The sequence below is a fragment of the Gymnoscopelus braueri genome (genome assembly GCF_963280865.1).
Source record: "Gymnoscopelus braueri genome assembly, chromosome: 6".
NCBI classification, from domain to species: domain Eukaryota; kingdom Metazoa; phylum Chordata; class Actinopteri; order Myctophiformes; family Myctophidae; genus Gymnoscopelus; species Gymnoscopelus braueri.
The window spans coordinates 52,098,395-52,115,311 of NC_137607.1; the positions used below are offsets into that span (position 1 = coordinate 52,098,395).

At 42.6% G+C, this 16,917-nt stretch overlaps 1 protein-coding gene across 2 annotated transcripts in view; it reads right to left on the minus strand.

Annotated features, from left to right (window-relative positions):
- Positions 1-1,407: 1,407 nt before the first annotated feature.
- polrmt (polymerase (RNA) mitochondrial (DNA directed)) overlaps positions 1,408-16,917 on the minus strand; it is an 86,574-nt gene continuing 71,064 nt past the window's right edge. The window contains exons 18-22 of one of the 2 annotated variants that reach the window (XR_013933361.1): positions 16,794-16,866; positions 12,950-13,041; positions 9,821-9,894; positions 2,401-2,656; positions 1,408-1,798 (exon numbers count right to left, since the gene is read on the minus strand). Coding sequence is in view for 1 of the 2 variants with exons in the window: in XM_080431796.1 (XP_080287922.1) it covers positions 2,607-2,656; positions 9,821-9,894; positions 12,950-13,041; positions 16,794-16,866 (289 nt within the window). In the remaining variant the exon portion in view is untranslated. Of the gene's footprint in view, positions 2,657-9,820; positions 9,895-12,949; positions 13,042-16,793; positions 16,867-16,917 lie in introns of both variants that reach the window. The other variant, XM_080431796.1, reaches the window with a different exon arrangement.

Genomic DNA, 16,917 nt, shown 5'->3' on the forward strand with positions numbered 1-16,917 from the left:
ACTCCCTCAAACTTTAAGTTTATCTAATCTGATCTCCTCATACCCTTGACAGCACCACTGCCACCCAATCACACTTTACTGTCAATACTCTCCAGCCATTACGACAGGTTTACTTCTTCCACATTAAGACTATATTGTATATGGACAATCACGGCGTATTGATCGATTCACTTACCATCCATCTAATCCATATATCCAGGCTTGACCACTCGCCGGTGCTCACCGCAGGTCATTAAGTGCAGCTGTGTTCCGAGGCTGACAATCATGCGTCACAAGCTTAAGTTGTGAAAGGCAAAATAATGTGTTAAGTGTCTTGAGATCCTGAGATCACTTTAACCTGGAGCCATGAGAGAGCTCCGTCCTTGAGCCCCGGGACAGGAACAGATGAGACATGCTGCGAACACTGACACAGCCATGCTGCTAGAGAGACCTGGGCTTAACTTTCAACCTGCCGTCCACATTTCTGTCATGTAATTATATATATATATATATATTTTTAATAGCAGATCTACACGCTCGAGATGCGATGCATTGTGAGTAAAAATAAAATATGACTCAAGACACTCACATCAACCTTAATAAACGATTGGGTTAAAAGACAACATGGATTGTTGTCTATGAATTGAATATCAAGGACCTCATTGGAAACAAGACCGCAAGGACTTTCATGAACGGACCTTTTAGACAAAGTATTTTAAATGTAACTGTGCGGTTTTACATTTTTGCCTAATAAAATATTCAATCAATCAATCATGGAAATTGGAAAAATGAATGCCGGAGAGATGCCTGCATATGAGGCGAGTCAATATTGTTGGAGGTCGATATAGAGATTGAGAGAAAGCCGTTTTACTGAATGCTGAAATTAAATTACATTCATCCTAACCAGCATGTTTAGCCGTCTGAATTAAAGTTTTGCTAATGCAAAATGTACTTCAATGTGATGTTAAAATATGGAGAGCATCCATGTCCTAATTTTCATCCAACAGCCACTTGCAGACTGGGGGGCAAAAAGCAAAAGGGCACTTTTGCAGCATTTGTTTTTCCATCATGGGCTCCCATGGCCAGCTTTGCTTGGCTCCAGCCTAAATGTGTTTTTGGCACCTGTCTCAAACGGATGTAAACATTTCCAGGCATAGTGATCATCAGATAGCATGTCTGCTATTTTTACTACTAGACTAGATGTGGGCGCTGGCCCAGAAAATGAAGATATGAGTTGATTAGTGGAGCTTTCAAACCCCTTTGTGCTCCGTTATAAACGTAGTCCTTCATCATCATTTCACAATGCTCAATAGAATTGAATTATGGAGATATAATTAAAAACAAAGACAGGCCCTTCCCGTTATATTTGAAACATGCCGAGAACACCAAGTGCCTGTGATAGACCATTACATTAAGCAGGAGACAGTCTTTAAGAAAAAACATTTATTTCAGAACAATCAGTACCAGGTACTTAGCCACTTCAAAAGGTGAGGTGATAATACCAATCACAACAGTACGGCATGTAACCGTCTGCTTCAGTTTCTCTGCAGCACCAAGAGTTCATTCTCTAATCACTCTTCTCCACAATTTACCATCATCTCTCCTCTTGGAGTAATCACTGAGAGTCTCTTCTTGAAACTTCATGGGGAGATTCCAGTCAGAGTTGAAACGTCCAAATGCGTCATCATGGTGGTGGTGGGTGGGTTATGGAGATCCTCCTCCAGTTAGCAAGGGGATCAATAATATCTGCTGTGGTCGGCTAAGCTAAAGGAGACTGAGCTGGTTCAATCAGACCCCTGCAGAGAACAGACTCTTCTGTCTTCTCAGCCACCGTGTACATACGCACACACACACACACACACACACACACACACTCGAGAGAGAGAGACACATCGAAAAAAGATCCCACCCATTGCTGGCAACAGCGCTCTCCAAATAACTCTATGAAAGAGCGCGGTGAAAGAGATAGCACACAATTTGCATGTGATTGAGTATATATACTGTATTATATGGCTTATAAAGATAATTTAATAATTCCTCAATCACTCTCACATACATAAACACTTAACACACACACACAAAAATTCTCACAAACTGGAACAACACAGTCTAAGCCAGTGGTTCTGAAAGTGGGGTCCGGAGACTCTCAGGGATCCTTGAGGGGCTTCCAAAGGTCTGTAACTCTTGAGTGGGTACAAATGGAACCAAATGGCATTTGGTTCCATTTGTACCCACTCAAGAGTGAATGGGGGTCCTTGAAATAAAATAAAAAAAGGTTTGAGAACCACAGGTCTAAGCCTCTCCTATAACTGATGCTGCACTACTGAGAGATGAAAGCTCGTCTTTCACACCTTGAGGGTCTTTCTCTGCTCTTTTCACAGGATGTAGTAGTAGTCCATCCTCCTCCCTCCCTCCACCCACCAGTCAGGCAGAGTGATTGTGTGTGAATGACCCCCAGTAGCTGCAGGAGGCTTTGGGACCAGCCAGGGTGGGGCTGGATCAATGTGCCGATGTCTCACAGGGAGACGAGACCAGTCGTAGACCACGGGGGCCTCGCTGCCTCCCAGCTGTATAGTCTGTCAATTCCACTCATTTCCCTCCAATGGCTTCGCCTCCCGGGATGCCTCTCAGCTGAAGAAATATGTGGATTCCTTCACCTGCTGGAGATCAAAATCACCTGGAGGGAGGTAAGAATGATGGGGAGGGAGAGAGAGAGAGAGAGAGAGAGAGAAAGAAAGAAAGAGAGAGAGAGAGAGAAAGAGAGAGGTTTACAGTAGGTCCATGTATCCCATAATTTACTGGGTGTCTTTAAGTCACATACAGTATGTAGTGCTCATCAATGTATTAATTCAGGACACAACATGACAGGTACAGTATGTTAACATGTTCAACTCATCCAATGAAAAAACTCATAAACTAGAAACTAGAAAAGTCTGCTCCTTGGAGCGCACACATCTCCAGCAGGTCGGGTTGCCTAACCCAGGGCTGTGATAGCCGTGGGGGTGCAGCTGTCATCATGACAAGGAAACTACGGGGGGAAATAAGAGTTCGTACGACACACGCAACTGTTCGCGTTCACGGTGCTCCCTGTGGGCAGAGGTGAAAGTGCTTTTGGAGGTGTACCATATATATATAAAGCGTCCTGCAACATAATGTCGGGTGGAAACCGTTCCTTTCTTATTATTATTTTAAAAACATTTAAAAATAGTGAAACTAGCCGAATCGACAAGCTCACAGCGTGTCACATCACGACCTGTCGTGAGCTCGTAAATCTGCTCCACTTTTGTGGGACACTCTTGGATGATGAAGTAAGGCAGGAACGCATCTGTGTCATTTTAGATTTCTTTGGGCTATTCAAAAATAGCAGATATACAAGCTCGTAGCGCGACACCGAGTGCAGCGCTACGAGCTTGTAGATCTGCTATTTTTGAAAAATTGTGAAAATTATTTTTTTTGATTTAAAAAAAGAAAATGCTTAGAAGTGGCCTCAGGTCTTAACTCATATAGTGCCAATGACGTCTTTTGACGGCCGTTTTCAGTGTTTTCTTTTTTTTTTGGTTATTTTTTTTTCTTTTGAATCTCAAAGGAACTAGGAGAAAACGATTTTCAAAAAGTTAATTCTCCATCCACTTCAATGTTAAAATGTAAACGGAGAATTTTTTTTCTCCGTTTGACCCAAAATGCCTTTGGCATATGGATCAACTAGCTTGAAATAAGCCTGGCAGTGAATGAGTTAATGGGTTAATTTACAACAAAAAAACATGAAAAGTTGAAATATGGAGGTATGTGGTTTCTGCCCGACAGCAACGAATGGGGACATGCAGCAGCTAGGGAGGGAGGGAGGGTGTGAGCCACTTATCTAGGAACTAGGTGTCACTTCTTGGATGGACGAGCAGACATGAAGCAGCTGTCTATGTATAGCATGATGTACACCTCGGGGCACGTTCCAGGCATGACAACATGATGACTTTGACTCTTCCGAGCAGAGAGGTCATGTACTGTATACCGTATGGTGGGGTCAGACGCTCGTTTGTTCAGAGGCATGCTGGGTAAGGTCGCCGGGGGAGAACCCGTGGGTCTAGTTTCAAATCACCCTCAGCTTAAAGGGGAAGTTCACACCCAAAATGACTTTTCGTCTATCAATAATTGATAGAACATTGATAATTGTTATTACTCACCCCGTGGAGCCTTGAATTCATGGAGATTCTTTTTAGTTTTGGTCGCATTCCTAATCCAATATTCCAATATTCGATGAATCGAAGTTAACACATTGGCTGCCAAAGACGCATATCTGCGTTCTATTTAATTTCTCGCCTGGCTGCCAAAGACGCAGATCTGCGTTCTATTTAAAAAAAAAAGACCCAAAGACCAAGGAGATATGATTTATCGAAGATCTAAACTCCTATCCACTTCCTTGTTAACTTAAAACTTAAAAAATCTGTATCTCGGCTCCTGAGAACTTTTTTTTTCAATGAAAAATCTCTGGCAGTCTACAGCAAAAAATCTGAAATAATTCTGGCAGGAAATGAGTTAATAGGAGGCCAAGCTTAACAAGGGCAAAACTAATATTATACTGTATAGTGTATACACAATTTTTTTTTCTTTTTTTCTGAAATTCTTTTGAAAAATTGTGGATTTTTCAAATTCAAGGGATATTTACTCGCAACCCAGAAATGAGTCCCGACCCATTGTTTGGGAAACACTGTCGTAAGAGACACATCCTCCTCAAGACCAGACGTTAGGGGAGGACGGCGAAGACAGGGACCACACATGAAAAGAGAACATTTTCATTTTTAAATAAAGACAAAAAAGATCAGAGGAGGAGGAGGAGAAGGCAGACAAGAATAAAGAGATGTAGTATAAGCAGAAGTGAAAAATGCACTCAGTGAGATGCTCCTCCCATGCCACATGCTACAGTATGTGCAGTATCAGGCTTAAGCATAGGGCTAAACTGACCTTGTGCTATGACCTTGACCGATTTGAAATCAAAATGAATAAATAGCACAGGTCCTGACCCTACCAACCAACTCATTTGTGATCCAATTTGGATTAAAACTGCCCGAGTTATCGATGTGACCAACAAACACACTAGCAAACAAACGGAGAGAAAGACCCCGGCAATCACAATACGCCCATTCCACTGGGCACGGGGCGTAACATAGAATGACAATTAAGAGGTCAAGTCATGCGTTACATGACTCAATAGAAAGAGTCCTCTTGCACACCTACTTACATGGACAGGCGCGAAAGAAAACAAAAATCACATGAAAAGAGGGTGAAGTCTTCACTTACAGAATTGTTTTTATTGAATATAGAACATTAGGGTTCTACATTCAATAAAACATTTTTACCAGGTTGCAAAACCTGGTCTACATCTACACTCGCTAGTCCTGACTTTTGTGTCACTTTTTCCTCATTGGCTGGTCCTTTAGCCAATGAGGGCTCAATGTCCTCTCAGAATATGGGATCTAAAGACAAACCACAATACTGTGTTCGGCGCTGTTGCTCAATGTCCTCTCAGAATATGGGATCTAAAAACGTTGCCATGTTTAGTGAGAGAAATAAAGCAACCTGGTATAATATGACTGTGTCATATCTTGTTCTGTAAGTAAGTGATGACAGTGTGCAGAACTGAAACTGTATCCAAGGTGACCCAAATCATCCAATCAGATCAGATGCACTTGATCGTGTACATCTGATCTTATATACCTGACTATTATCGTCTTCTTTTTCCCCATCTCACAGTTGAAAACAGTTGCATAAAGTAATATACACATACAGTACTGCTCTCTGCTCGCTGTGCTTGTGGTGCCGCTCAGCAGCACAGTGGTGTGTTACAGGTGATGCATTGAGTTATTGGCTGTCTAACTGTGCCTCTCGCCTCACTGACAGCTCAATACAGCAGGAGGAACTGCAACTGACTGCAGCATCGCTGGACGCCAGACAGCAGGAGACATTAACCCATTCTATCCGGGAACGCATCTGTGTTCATTTTTGGATTTGAGCTATAACCATTATTTTATACTTTGGGCTATTCAAAAATAGCAGATCTACAAGCTCATAGCGCGGCACTGAGTGCCGCGCTATGAGCTCGTAGATCTGCTATTTTTTTGAAAAATCGTGAGAATTCGTGCAAATCTTTGAATATATATATTTTTAAAGCGAACATTCGTAACTCAAATTCTTTGCTTCTGGGGGATTCTACAAATGTCTTCTAAATCTCTAACAGTTTAAAAAAAAAAACGTATGTTGCTATATATCAGTGGTGCTTAAAACCCTTTCCTTCCGTATTAAACGTATTATTCACATGAAAAAAAAACGCCCCTGGTGTGTAAGGACCTTAAAAATGTATTCAAAGATTTGCACACATTTTCCATGATTAAAAAAAAAATAGCAGATCTACAAGCTCATAGCGTGGCACCGAGTGCCGCGCTATGAGCTTGTAGATCTGCTATTTTTTGAATAGCCAAAATAAATCTTAAAATGACAGCGATGCATTCCCGGTCTTAATGGGTTAAATAACTTGTTTCCCCCCCCTTGATAGACTCCCCCCCCCCCCCCCCCGTCACTCTCCAGTTCATCCACAAGCTTTTTCAGCCTCTCTCTTTTGTATTCTGTCTCTCTTTGTGCTCCCTTAGTTTCTATTGTCACATTCTATGGCTTCACAAATAACAGTAGTTTAACTTGGACAGTGACAGCAATGTTTTTGATACACGTGGCGGTGAACATTAGTTCTCCTACACAGTGCCATGTAAACCTGCGCCAGTAGGAGAAGGAAGGGAGCAGAGATAAGGTCTGAGGGCAGCAGTGGCTCAGGAGGTAGAGTGGCCGTTTGGGGCGCCAGAAGGTTTCCCGGTTGGATCCCTGGCTTAGTGCCAAAGTGTCCTTGAGCAAAAGACACTGAACTGTTCCAACTGCTCCCCGGGTGCTGCCCATTGTTCCTAGTGGTTAGGATGGGCTAAATGCAGAGTACACATTCCATGGGTACTGTGTGTCCAGATGTACTTGGCCAGTACCCCGACAACAACTACAAAGGGGACACATTTATTATTATTAGCCAAGGTGTTCCTTTATACAAAGAGGACAACGGGGAATGGTGGTGCGTGCATTTCCAACTCGTAGGCCTGTCACAATTACTACAGAATCGTAGCCAGATTATCGCCGACACTGCAGCCAATGTCAGACTGAAGCTCCACGCAGCTTCAGTCTGACATTGGTTGCAGTGTCGGCGATTGCAAGGGGGAGGGGATTCGAATTTCCCTAAAACCAATCACAAGAGATCCACGGATCCGCCTAGATCCGACGTCGTCGCACAGCTTGTTTTAGCAGATATTCGCTGATTGGTTTGTCGTTAGACCCGCCCCCACCTCCGACTCTCATTGGACGGTACTGGAGGGTATCGAAGATATCCTATAGGCTCACTTTTCAACACCAGACCAAGAGGCAGTCCACTCAGAGAGTGGGCGGGGTCTATGGTTTGGAACCAGGCTAACATAATCGCCTGATCGCAATTATTTGAGTTAATCGCAATTATTTTTGCATAATCGTCATAATCGTTTCCAGGTTCATAAATGTTTTAATATTTTAAAAGGAAATGGCAGATCTACAAGCTCCGTCAGGTATCATACCTGACGAAGACCCACCACACGGGTCGAAACGTTACCTTAAATAAATGTTCTACTGGGAGCTACAGACCAGCGTGCGGACAGCCTTTCTTCAAAATTAATCGTCAAGTAAAATGTCATAATCGAGAATACTAAAGGCCGGTGCCCTTTAGTATTCTCACAATCCCTCAATGCTTTCCTCCAGAAATCCATTTTATTAAAGTGTCAGGCAGTGCTATGGGTACTCGGGAAGGAAGCCAGTCCAAATAATGATTCTGTCTTTCCCCAACACCAGAAAGCCATTTTCACTTTGTTCATGCCGCATTTGCAAATTACTGTCTGCCTGCAAATGAATGCAATCACAGGAAAGTCTGATGTTTCATCACACATACAGTATTTGTGAAAAATGATGTAGTTATCCTTGAAAAAAATATAAATAACGAATGAATGAAAACAAAATAATTTTAGTTTTTCTTTGTGGGGGAATAACATCACTAACTGCCTTTGTAGACATGCATTTAGTTGACTAGAGAGAGGCTTCAAAATAGAGAATCAAAATAATTTGACATTTTGAATAACCAATTTAGCCATCAGAATCTCAGAGGTGAGAAATACTAGTAGTTTCATCTTAATTCAGGGAGGCTGGTGCTGAACATTGTGTGCAGTAAGGCACACGCCAAGTACAGTCACATCATGTAAACATCCACACCCACTCGCATAAACACACAATCATGCACACAAACAAGCAAGCAAGCGCAAGTAACACAATTCTGTGGTCCAAACTCCTGTCTGTTCTCAGAGCCCTATAAGCTGATTATCCAAAAGGACGGACACAATTAACAATGGTCAATTTACACTGCCCAGATGCCAGCGACAAACATCCGGTAACTGGTTGCAGATTGAGATTGAGCGAGAGTGTCCACGCAAACGGCAAAGCCAAACGTTCACCTGACAGGCAGGCAGAGGCCGCCTCTACCTCTGCTGCCACAGCAACAGCTGACAGGACACAACAACAGGCATAGACTCCCATCAGTGTTGATTTCGTCGACTAAAACTATGACGAAAAATGTTCGTCGACTACCTTTTTTCACTGATGAAAACTAAATAAAAACCAAATAAAAACTAAGCTATGATGACTAAAACTAAGACTAAATATATTGACAATTTCGTCAACAAATAAAAACTAGACTAAAATGTTAGTGAGGGACTAGTGGAGAAGAGATCCAGTAGAACTAAGACATGTCATTTTATGTTTGGTTGCGCTCGGGCGTTGCGCTCTGAAAATAGCAGATCTACAAGCTCACAACGCGTCGCAGTGTGAGCTTGTAGATTGGCTATTTTCAGCATGCAACCAACTGTAAAATCAGCCATTACGACGCCATCAAGGCACCGCCAACATACATTTTACTCGACTGAATCAACTGTAGATTTAGTCGACTATAATCTTATGATATTTAGTCGACTAAAACTAGACTAACAGTAAAACCTTTCAGATGACTAAAATATGACTAAAACTAAACTGGAATTTTATTCAAAAGACTATGACTAAAATAAAAACACTGTGCTGCCACAGCAACAGTTGACAGGACACAACAACAGGCATAGATAGACTCCCATTGATGGTAATACAGGATGACAGGGAAGTGTCTATTACAGTATTTATAAATGGGTTGGGCTCAACTCAAGGGCTCTCAGGTACACAGGAGGATGGATGCCTCTCAGGACACACGCTGAAAGTAACTTTTCAGCTTGCGTAGCCAGTTTGTGTGCGTGTTCGGATCAAAAAGGTCAGGACAATCTCTCGGGGCGACAGTTGCAGCAAGAGACTCTGACGGATGGTGTCACACAGTCGTTTCTCCAACAGTGCTTCCAGAGTGAGTGGCGGACGATGAGTGACGGACAGTTGCAAATTAGCTACTATCAAAGCCGTCTAAGACTGGCGGTTGAGGTCCAATTACTAAACACTGAGCAATTAGAGTGCAGGGTCACAAAAGGGTCTCTATGCGGTCATCCAATTAAACAGGATCAGTGCTAGCTGAGTCCTATAACGCTAACCTCACAACAGGCCTTCAGGACAGACAAGTTCTGCCTCTTCCCAATTATGTGAAAAACAATGGACGAGTAACTGTGTTTTATTCTTGTTCGAAATGCTATACCCGAGGCTCAGAGAGGCCAGGCTGATCCAGGGCCAGTGTTTGGGGGCCCCCAGGGGACATGGCTGTAGAGTGTAGACTGACCTGTCTGGGGCACTTTGGCCAGCAGCTGCATCAGCTTCCTGTACTCCACATACTTCTTGTTCTTCATCTCAGACCTGCAGCAAAGAAAAGAGAACAGTTTTAATATCTTGGAAAACGACGATGCTGGAGTTTTGTTAATGGCGACCCTGAAGCCATTAACAAAATGTTATTGTTATTTATGTTATTTATGTGATAACATATAAGTCATATAATAATAATTATATATGTTATTAATGTAGCTAAACAGCTGGTATAAGCCACTCTGTTGGTCTGTCTGTCTGTCCAAACCGTTCAAGCGCTGCCTATACAAACTCAATGGTCTAGGCTAATCTGAAAGCCTAGACGCAGCCTAGACGCAGCTTATCATTAATTTTGTGTTTGTATAAGAGGAATGAACTACTGTACATTAATTCAGAACAGGAAATTACATTTCCTAACTACTGCTGTGTATGTTTGTGAGCGAGAGAGGGAAAGAGAGAATTAAGTTCAAAAAGTTAACATAAGTATAACTAAATGCATTTGAAATTCAATAAAAATGTTACATTTCACAATTCCAATTAAAAAACAAAAAAACAAAAACAGGATTCCAGTTCAAAGTAGCAAAAATAGCAGATCTACAAGCTCAAAACGCGTTTTGAGCTTGTAGATCTGCTATTTTTGCTACTTTTGTGTGAGATGGCGAAGTACGGCATTCATTCACGAAAAAAGTTATATTACGGAGATAAGAGGTTTCTGCCCGATTATATGCAATGTGGCCCTCTGGAGTGAGTGTGGAAAGTGGCCCTCTCCATCAAAGTTGCCCACAATGCCCACCCCTGATCTACGTGATCCAATTCTTTTTTTTTATTCCACAAGAGGACTCTAACGCAACTTAGGAATGATCCCGCGACTCCCCTAGAAGGAAACAACGGATGTGACGTCATCCCAAGAAACGTCACGTCCGTCCGCTCCAATGATGGGATTTTGAGAAAAACAGCTCTAGCTCCATTCTTTATTTTTGTTGGTGAAAACCAGCCATGTTCAACGTGCGAGCACTCTAAAATGGCGGATCGCGGTAAAAAAAAAAGTTGTTCCAGTGGATAGACTGGACTCTCCACCAGCCCACGGACACTTTTTGGCTACATGCGCGTGCACGTTGTGGCTTCTGCGGCGCTCCATAGATCGTCAAACAGCAGCAGCTAAATAAAGGGGATGCGTAGTACCTGGCTGTGAATGTGTTAAGGGAGGAAAGTGTGCATGTGTGAGGTGGGCGTGGGCGGGGGGGTGGGGGGGGGTGTTACTATGCAAGTATAGGATAGATGTACTGTACTGTAGGTGTCCAATTATCTCACAGAGAAATAAGATATTGTACTGTATCAACCCGAGGTCAGTGAGAAGGATGATACGAGGGTTTGCGCGCACGCACACACACACACACAGAATAAATATATATATATAGAACATAAAATAATGCTGAAAAAAATGTGTGAAAACTTTTAGCCGTCTATTTAAAACCCTCCAGCCAGCCAAGACTGTTTGACAGCACTGTTAAAAGCATTAACTCTTCTCTCCTTGACTGTGCTTGCATGTCCAGGGGGACCCGGTTTGTGTCCATACCATAACACACTGTAATGGTCTCAACCAGGACACAAACATCTCACAGCTTATACACAAAGGGACAGAATGACAGCAGCTGTAAACAGCTGCCACGGATGCTTTAAAACCCTTGGTCTATCTATGCTACAGCTACAGTATAGTATGAGCAACGCCCCCCAGTAGGTCTCTGTGTCTTCTTTACAGGGCCTGAAGCTAAAGAAAGTCGTCTTTTTCATTAGTACATTTTCCAGCATTTTCTTCTCCCTCCTTTTTGCCTTTACTGCACTGTTATTATCGTTAGCCAACATTTAGTTAGCTATTCAGGTATAATTGGTACCGTTTTAATGACATTGGAGAAAAGGTCAACACATGACAAATCTAAAAATAAAAACAGCAGTGGAAGAATTCTTTTTTTAAAATGTATGAGCAGAAAGCGAAGGGCTTTCAGCTTGCCTGGTGCCGCCGCTGCCCTGTTGCCGTACAATACCATCCTTTAAAAATGGTCGCTATACCGCCTCCCCCATGACAGCCAGGGCGCCTGATGGAGGGGAAGGGAACTGGTTGGAATAATGTGTTCCTTCTACGCGCTACGTCCTACTGGGGAAACTCCCCCCTGTCAGGTGACAAGAAGTTCATTGGCTCTCATGCATTGAAGGAGGCATGAGCTCGGCCCTGGGCTCCCTAGGCTGTTGGGGGAGTGTAGAGCCCAGGATCACTTAGAAAATTGGCACCGGGTGAAAAAGGGTTACAAAATCGTGGGATAAAATAATAAAAAATAAAACTAACTTTGATGATGGGAGCAAGAGAGGAAAAACCCGACTTCTACATCACACAGTACTGTATTGTCTTAGGCATCGGAATTGTTCTCTCAATAGAGTTAGCTATGCAAGCAGATAAAATGCTAGTGTGGCTTATTTCTTCAGGATACGCTCTGTTGCATTACCTCATTTGTATTCCTTTCCCTCCATGCACACTTTTGGTACAAGTTTGCCAGCGATTACACCAGCCATTTACGGGTTGATATCCTAACTGCTGCTGTACACAATAAATGTGTTCACTGTTGGCATTGTGCTGTACATAAGTATCTATTTCTACAACATACTGTGCATAATCAATTTGCATGAGCCGAGGCAGAAAATATTCATGGTGGCAATTCACATTTACATTATGTGAGGAAAATGCAACCCGATTTCAAAGGAGGGCCTTGTGGTACCAGATGAATCAGGCTTTGAAATGAAATACAGCTGAATTAGGCTTTTATTTGGATACAGGCTGGAGATAACTGGTCATGCATGGCATCAAGGCGGCCTTATCGTATCCTTTATAGGGCTCTTGGTACGTGTGTGCACGTGTGTCTCCGTATACTGAGCCTGTGTGCATGTGCTGTATACAGTAAAATATTCAGTATTCATTCATCCATTTGTAACTAAAAGGATCCTTAATGGTCCATTCGGTAAAATGTTACATTCTCAGAGTTAAAATAACAGGGGATTTGTGTGTATATATATACACACACACACACACACACACACACACACAGGTATATAGACTCACAGAATCCCAGAGCAGTATTTGTGCAGCAGGAAGTTGGACAGCTCTTGAAGGATTGGCTCGCTGTGCAGGGCCACAAACTGCTCCCGACAGACCTGACAGAGAGCACAGAGAAAGGAAAGGGAGAAATGGACTACATTGAGTCAGGCCGTCCTAAAACAATCAACCTGAGTCGTTCCCCAGATCATTCTGCTCCGTGGCTCTAATAGTAGCCTTTGGACCAGGCTCAAAGATGGACGGTGACAGACAGGGAGATTGAGGGAAGAGAGCGAGAGAGAGCATCACTCCCCAGCCCAAACCAACCAAATGGATGGTCTCCCGGCAGCAGAGTGACTGAAACACAGCTCTGTGTAGATCCATTATTACTAGGCACTACACAGCCTGGCCATTTGTCTCTTCTACACTGTGTGGGCTGAGTGAACTAGACTACCGGCTGTAGTGTTTCTTTTTCCTTTAGTGCTGTCTGCAGTGGTGAAACGTAACTAAGTACATGTACTCAAGTACTGTACTTAAGTACAAATTTGAGGTATTTACACTTTACTGGAGTGTTCCAATTTTCAGTACTTTTACTTCTACTCCACTACATCTCAGGGGCAAATATTGTACTTTTACACCACTATGATTATTTGAAAACTTTAGTTAGGGCACGGTCACACCGCACTTTTATTTTACCTATGGGGCGGAATCTGCCAATGCTTTGTCAATGCAAATGCGTGGATTCGCAAGAAAGATGCGCAAGACCATGAATCCACGCATTTGCATTGACAAAGCATTGGCAGATTCCGCCCCATTGGCAAAATAGAAGTGCGGTGTGACCGTGCCCTTACTAGTTACTTTGTAGATTTTGATAATTATTACAAAACATACATTAACCACTTCAGCCCTACATACTGTACATTTCCACCATTTGAAAATAGCCGACCTACAGTACAAGCTCATCGCCACAGATGGCGATAGATCTGCTATTTTGAAATAGGACATTCTGCCTAATGAGCACTTTTACTTTTGGTACTTTAAGTACTGAACATATTGATGCCAATACTTTTGTACTTTTACGCAAGTAAATGTTTAATTCCGGACTTTTACTTGCAACAGAGTACTTCTACTAGCCTGGTAAACCCTCCCTCCGGAAATCTCAATTCCATTTCATTTCAGGAGTGAGTCTGGCATGATCCGCCTGTCTGCAATATTGGCTGTGCTGGAGTTGGGCGGGAGTAATACCGTTGACTGACAACCCCTTCAGCCAATGATAATTTTTCCCCTTCAGCCAATCAGCAGTTCACCAGTCTTAATGTGACGCGACGGGACTTTTGAGACAGCCATACCCAAAATGGGTTGCCTTTTTCGGGTACAATGGTGTCACTGCCCGCCCCTACCGGTTCTCTAATTATTTTTTTTTAAATAGGCTTTGTCATGATTAATTGACCACATATATGAAGTTAAACAACTAAATTCTATCCAAACGATATCTTATAAGTAAATTCCGTGCCTCAAAATAGAAGTTAGAGAGCTTTTTGAAGTAAAAAAATAGCGGAGAATTGGCCGCACAAGAAAAAGATGGCTGCCGTTCGTGTTTTGGGCTCACTCGAACTCGCCACCTGATTGGCCAACGTAAGCTGTCAATCACAGAACAATGAGCGACGACGCTGATAGGCCCGGCCGTTTGGCATACAGAGCCAATATTGCAGAAAGGCGGATCATGCCAGACTCACTCCTGAAATGAAATGGAATTGAGATTTCCGGAGGGAGGGTTTACCAGGCTATACTTCTACATGATGGTATTGATACTTTTACTTAAAGGAGAATTTTGGACTAAGGCTTTCTTATCTTTTCTATGATGTTATGATATCTTAGGATGAATGGTACAGTAGAAAATTTTCATAACTCCATCCCGGGTCCGCCACAGCTTAAAACGTGCGCGGATAGGCCTTGAGTTAGATCGCATATTTTAATAGCTTTAAAAAAAAAAAAAGTGAGATCTGACGTTCATAGTGACAGAACACTATGCAACCCCAAAAAAAAAAAAAAAAAAAAAAGTCTAGCGAGACTTAGTTATTATTTTTTTTTACAGTGTTCTGTCACTATGAACATCAGATCTCACCGAAAATGATTAAAAAAAAAGCTAGAAAAGGTAAGAAAACCTTAGTCCAAAATTCTCCTTTAAAGGAGCTAACGCTAGTTGCTTGTTTCTCAACATGGCAACACCAAGTTGCCAGGTTCTGGGAGAGAAACAAGCAACTAGCGTTAGCTCGTTCGTCATTAGCGGTAGCCTCTCAGGAACTTTCACTGCATGTTTGACTATCATAAGACTCCACAATGAGTAGTAGTAGAGAAAAAAATAACTTTGCATCGGTTATAATAGACGAATTTCCCTATGACACGCGCTCCCATTATGACAACGGAGGGGGTTGAAAATATGACGACAGGGGAATAACTGGAAATAAACAATGCCACTGTTTACGTCGGTTGGTGAGTAACGACACATCAAAGATAACACTTAAAATGTCCGGAATTCTCCTTTAAGTAAAAAATGTGAGTACTTTTTCCACCACTGACTGTCTGTTATGAGATGTGTCAAAGTAAAGTAAACCAAAAGCCATAATCTCCTCTCCCGTTCTACTGGCTATAAGCCGTCATGTGCTCAAAGGGTAAATTAATGGAGAAACTGAAAGTAGAGAGGGTTTATGTTTTGAGTTACAACAGCGAGGAAAGAAAAGGAAGAGGAGGAGGGAGGAAAGGAGGGTGGGAGAACGCCGTTCATTTTATCTACTGGTCGGGAGTAATTTTACACCTGCTTGAAGAATGGATTAGCTGGTGCCGATATAAAAGAGCTGTGTCATATTGCTTTGGTGTCGACTAAGATGTTTTATGTCCTGTCGCCGTCTCCATGTTCAATTGCCTGTGTAATGAGGGAGGCGCACGTTCACAGTTCAGGAGACAGAATGTGAGAGAAAGAATGCACTGCGAAGAGTGATAGCGAGGGTTATAACTCCTCTGAGATCAGACAGGGACATTAAACTCATAACTTGGCTCTGAAGCTAGATACACAGAAATAAAAAAGAAAGAAAGAATAAAGAGGGGGTTATGGTAATTTGGCCCATTTTATGACAGCGCCGTTTCCACAGTCTGGAGCTTGAAAACAAGCAATAGTCACTGGGGAGGGGCAGACGCACTCATTTATACAACAGAATAGGCACGGCGTGGTGCAGACATATGGTGCTACCTGCTGCCAGCAGCATGTACACTTATGGAGGAGAATGGATCTGGGTCCACCGAGCTACTTCTTCTGCATCACTTAGCAGATGCTATGGGCCTTAGGGGGAAGGATTCCACTGCAATGAGACTGCTCATAACTGTTTGAAGGCGTGGCACCGTTTTGCTTGAAAAGTTGAAATCTTTTGTAACTTTAATTCGCATCTGTGTCGCATTTTTTGTTTTGAGCTAAAAAGCATTATTTTACACTTTGGCTATTCAAAAATAGCAGATATACAAGCTCATAGCGCAGCACCGATTGCCGCGCTATGAGCTTGTAGATCTGCTATTTTGAAAAATCGTGAAAATGTGTGCAAAATCTTTGAGCATATGGGGGGTCCCTCGAACAACATATTTTGAGTTGGGGGTCTGTGGCCAAATACATATTATTTTGGGGGTCCTTGACTATAATGAAAAAGTTTGAGAACCACTTATATAGCAATATTTTTTAGAAAACTGTTGGGGTTTAGATAAAATTTGTATCAGGTCTTAATGGGTTAATAGAACCATTGCCCCCAAATGCAACAAAAAAAAACATCCTCAATGCTGTCAGGAACATGGAGCCGAACTAGCAGGAAAACAGGTTGCTTGATACCTTGTTCATGATGTCCACCGAGGGGGCATGGGTCCAGAAACAATCATGGACTGAGACGAATGTCAGGCCGGCACTAGAGGAGAAGGGAAGGGAAGGAAGAAGAGAGGAGGAAAGGAGAGGAGAG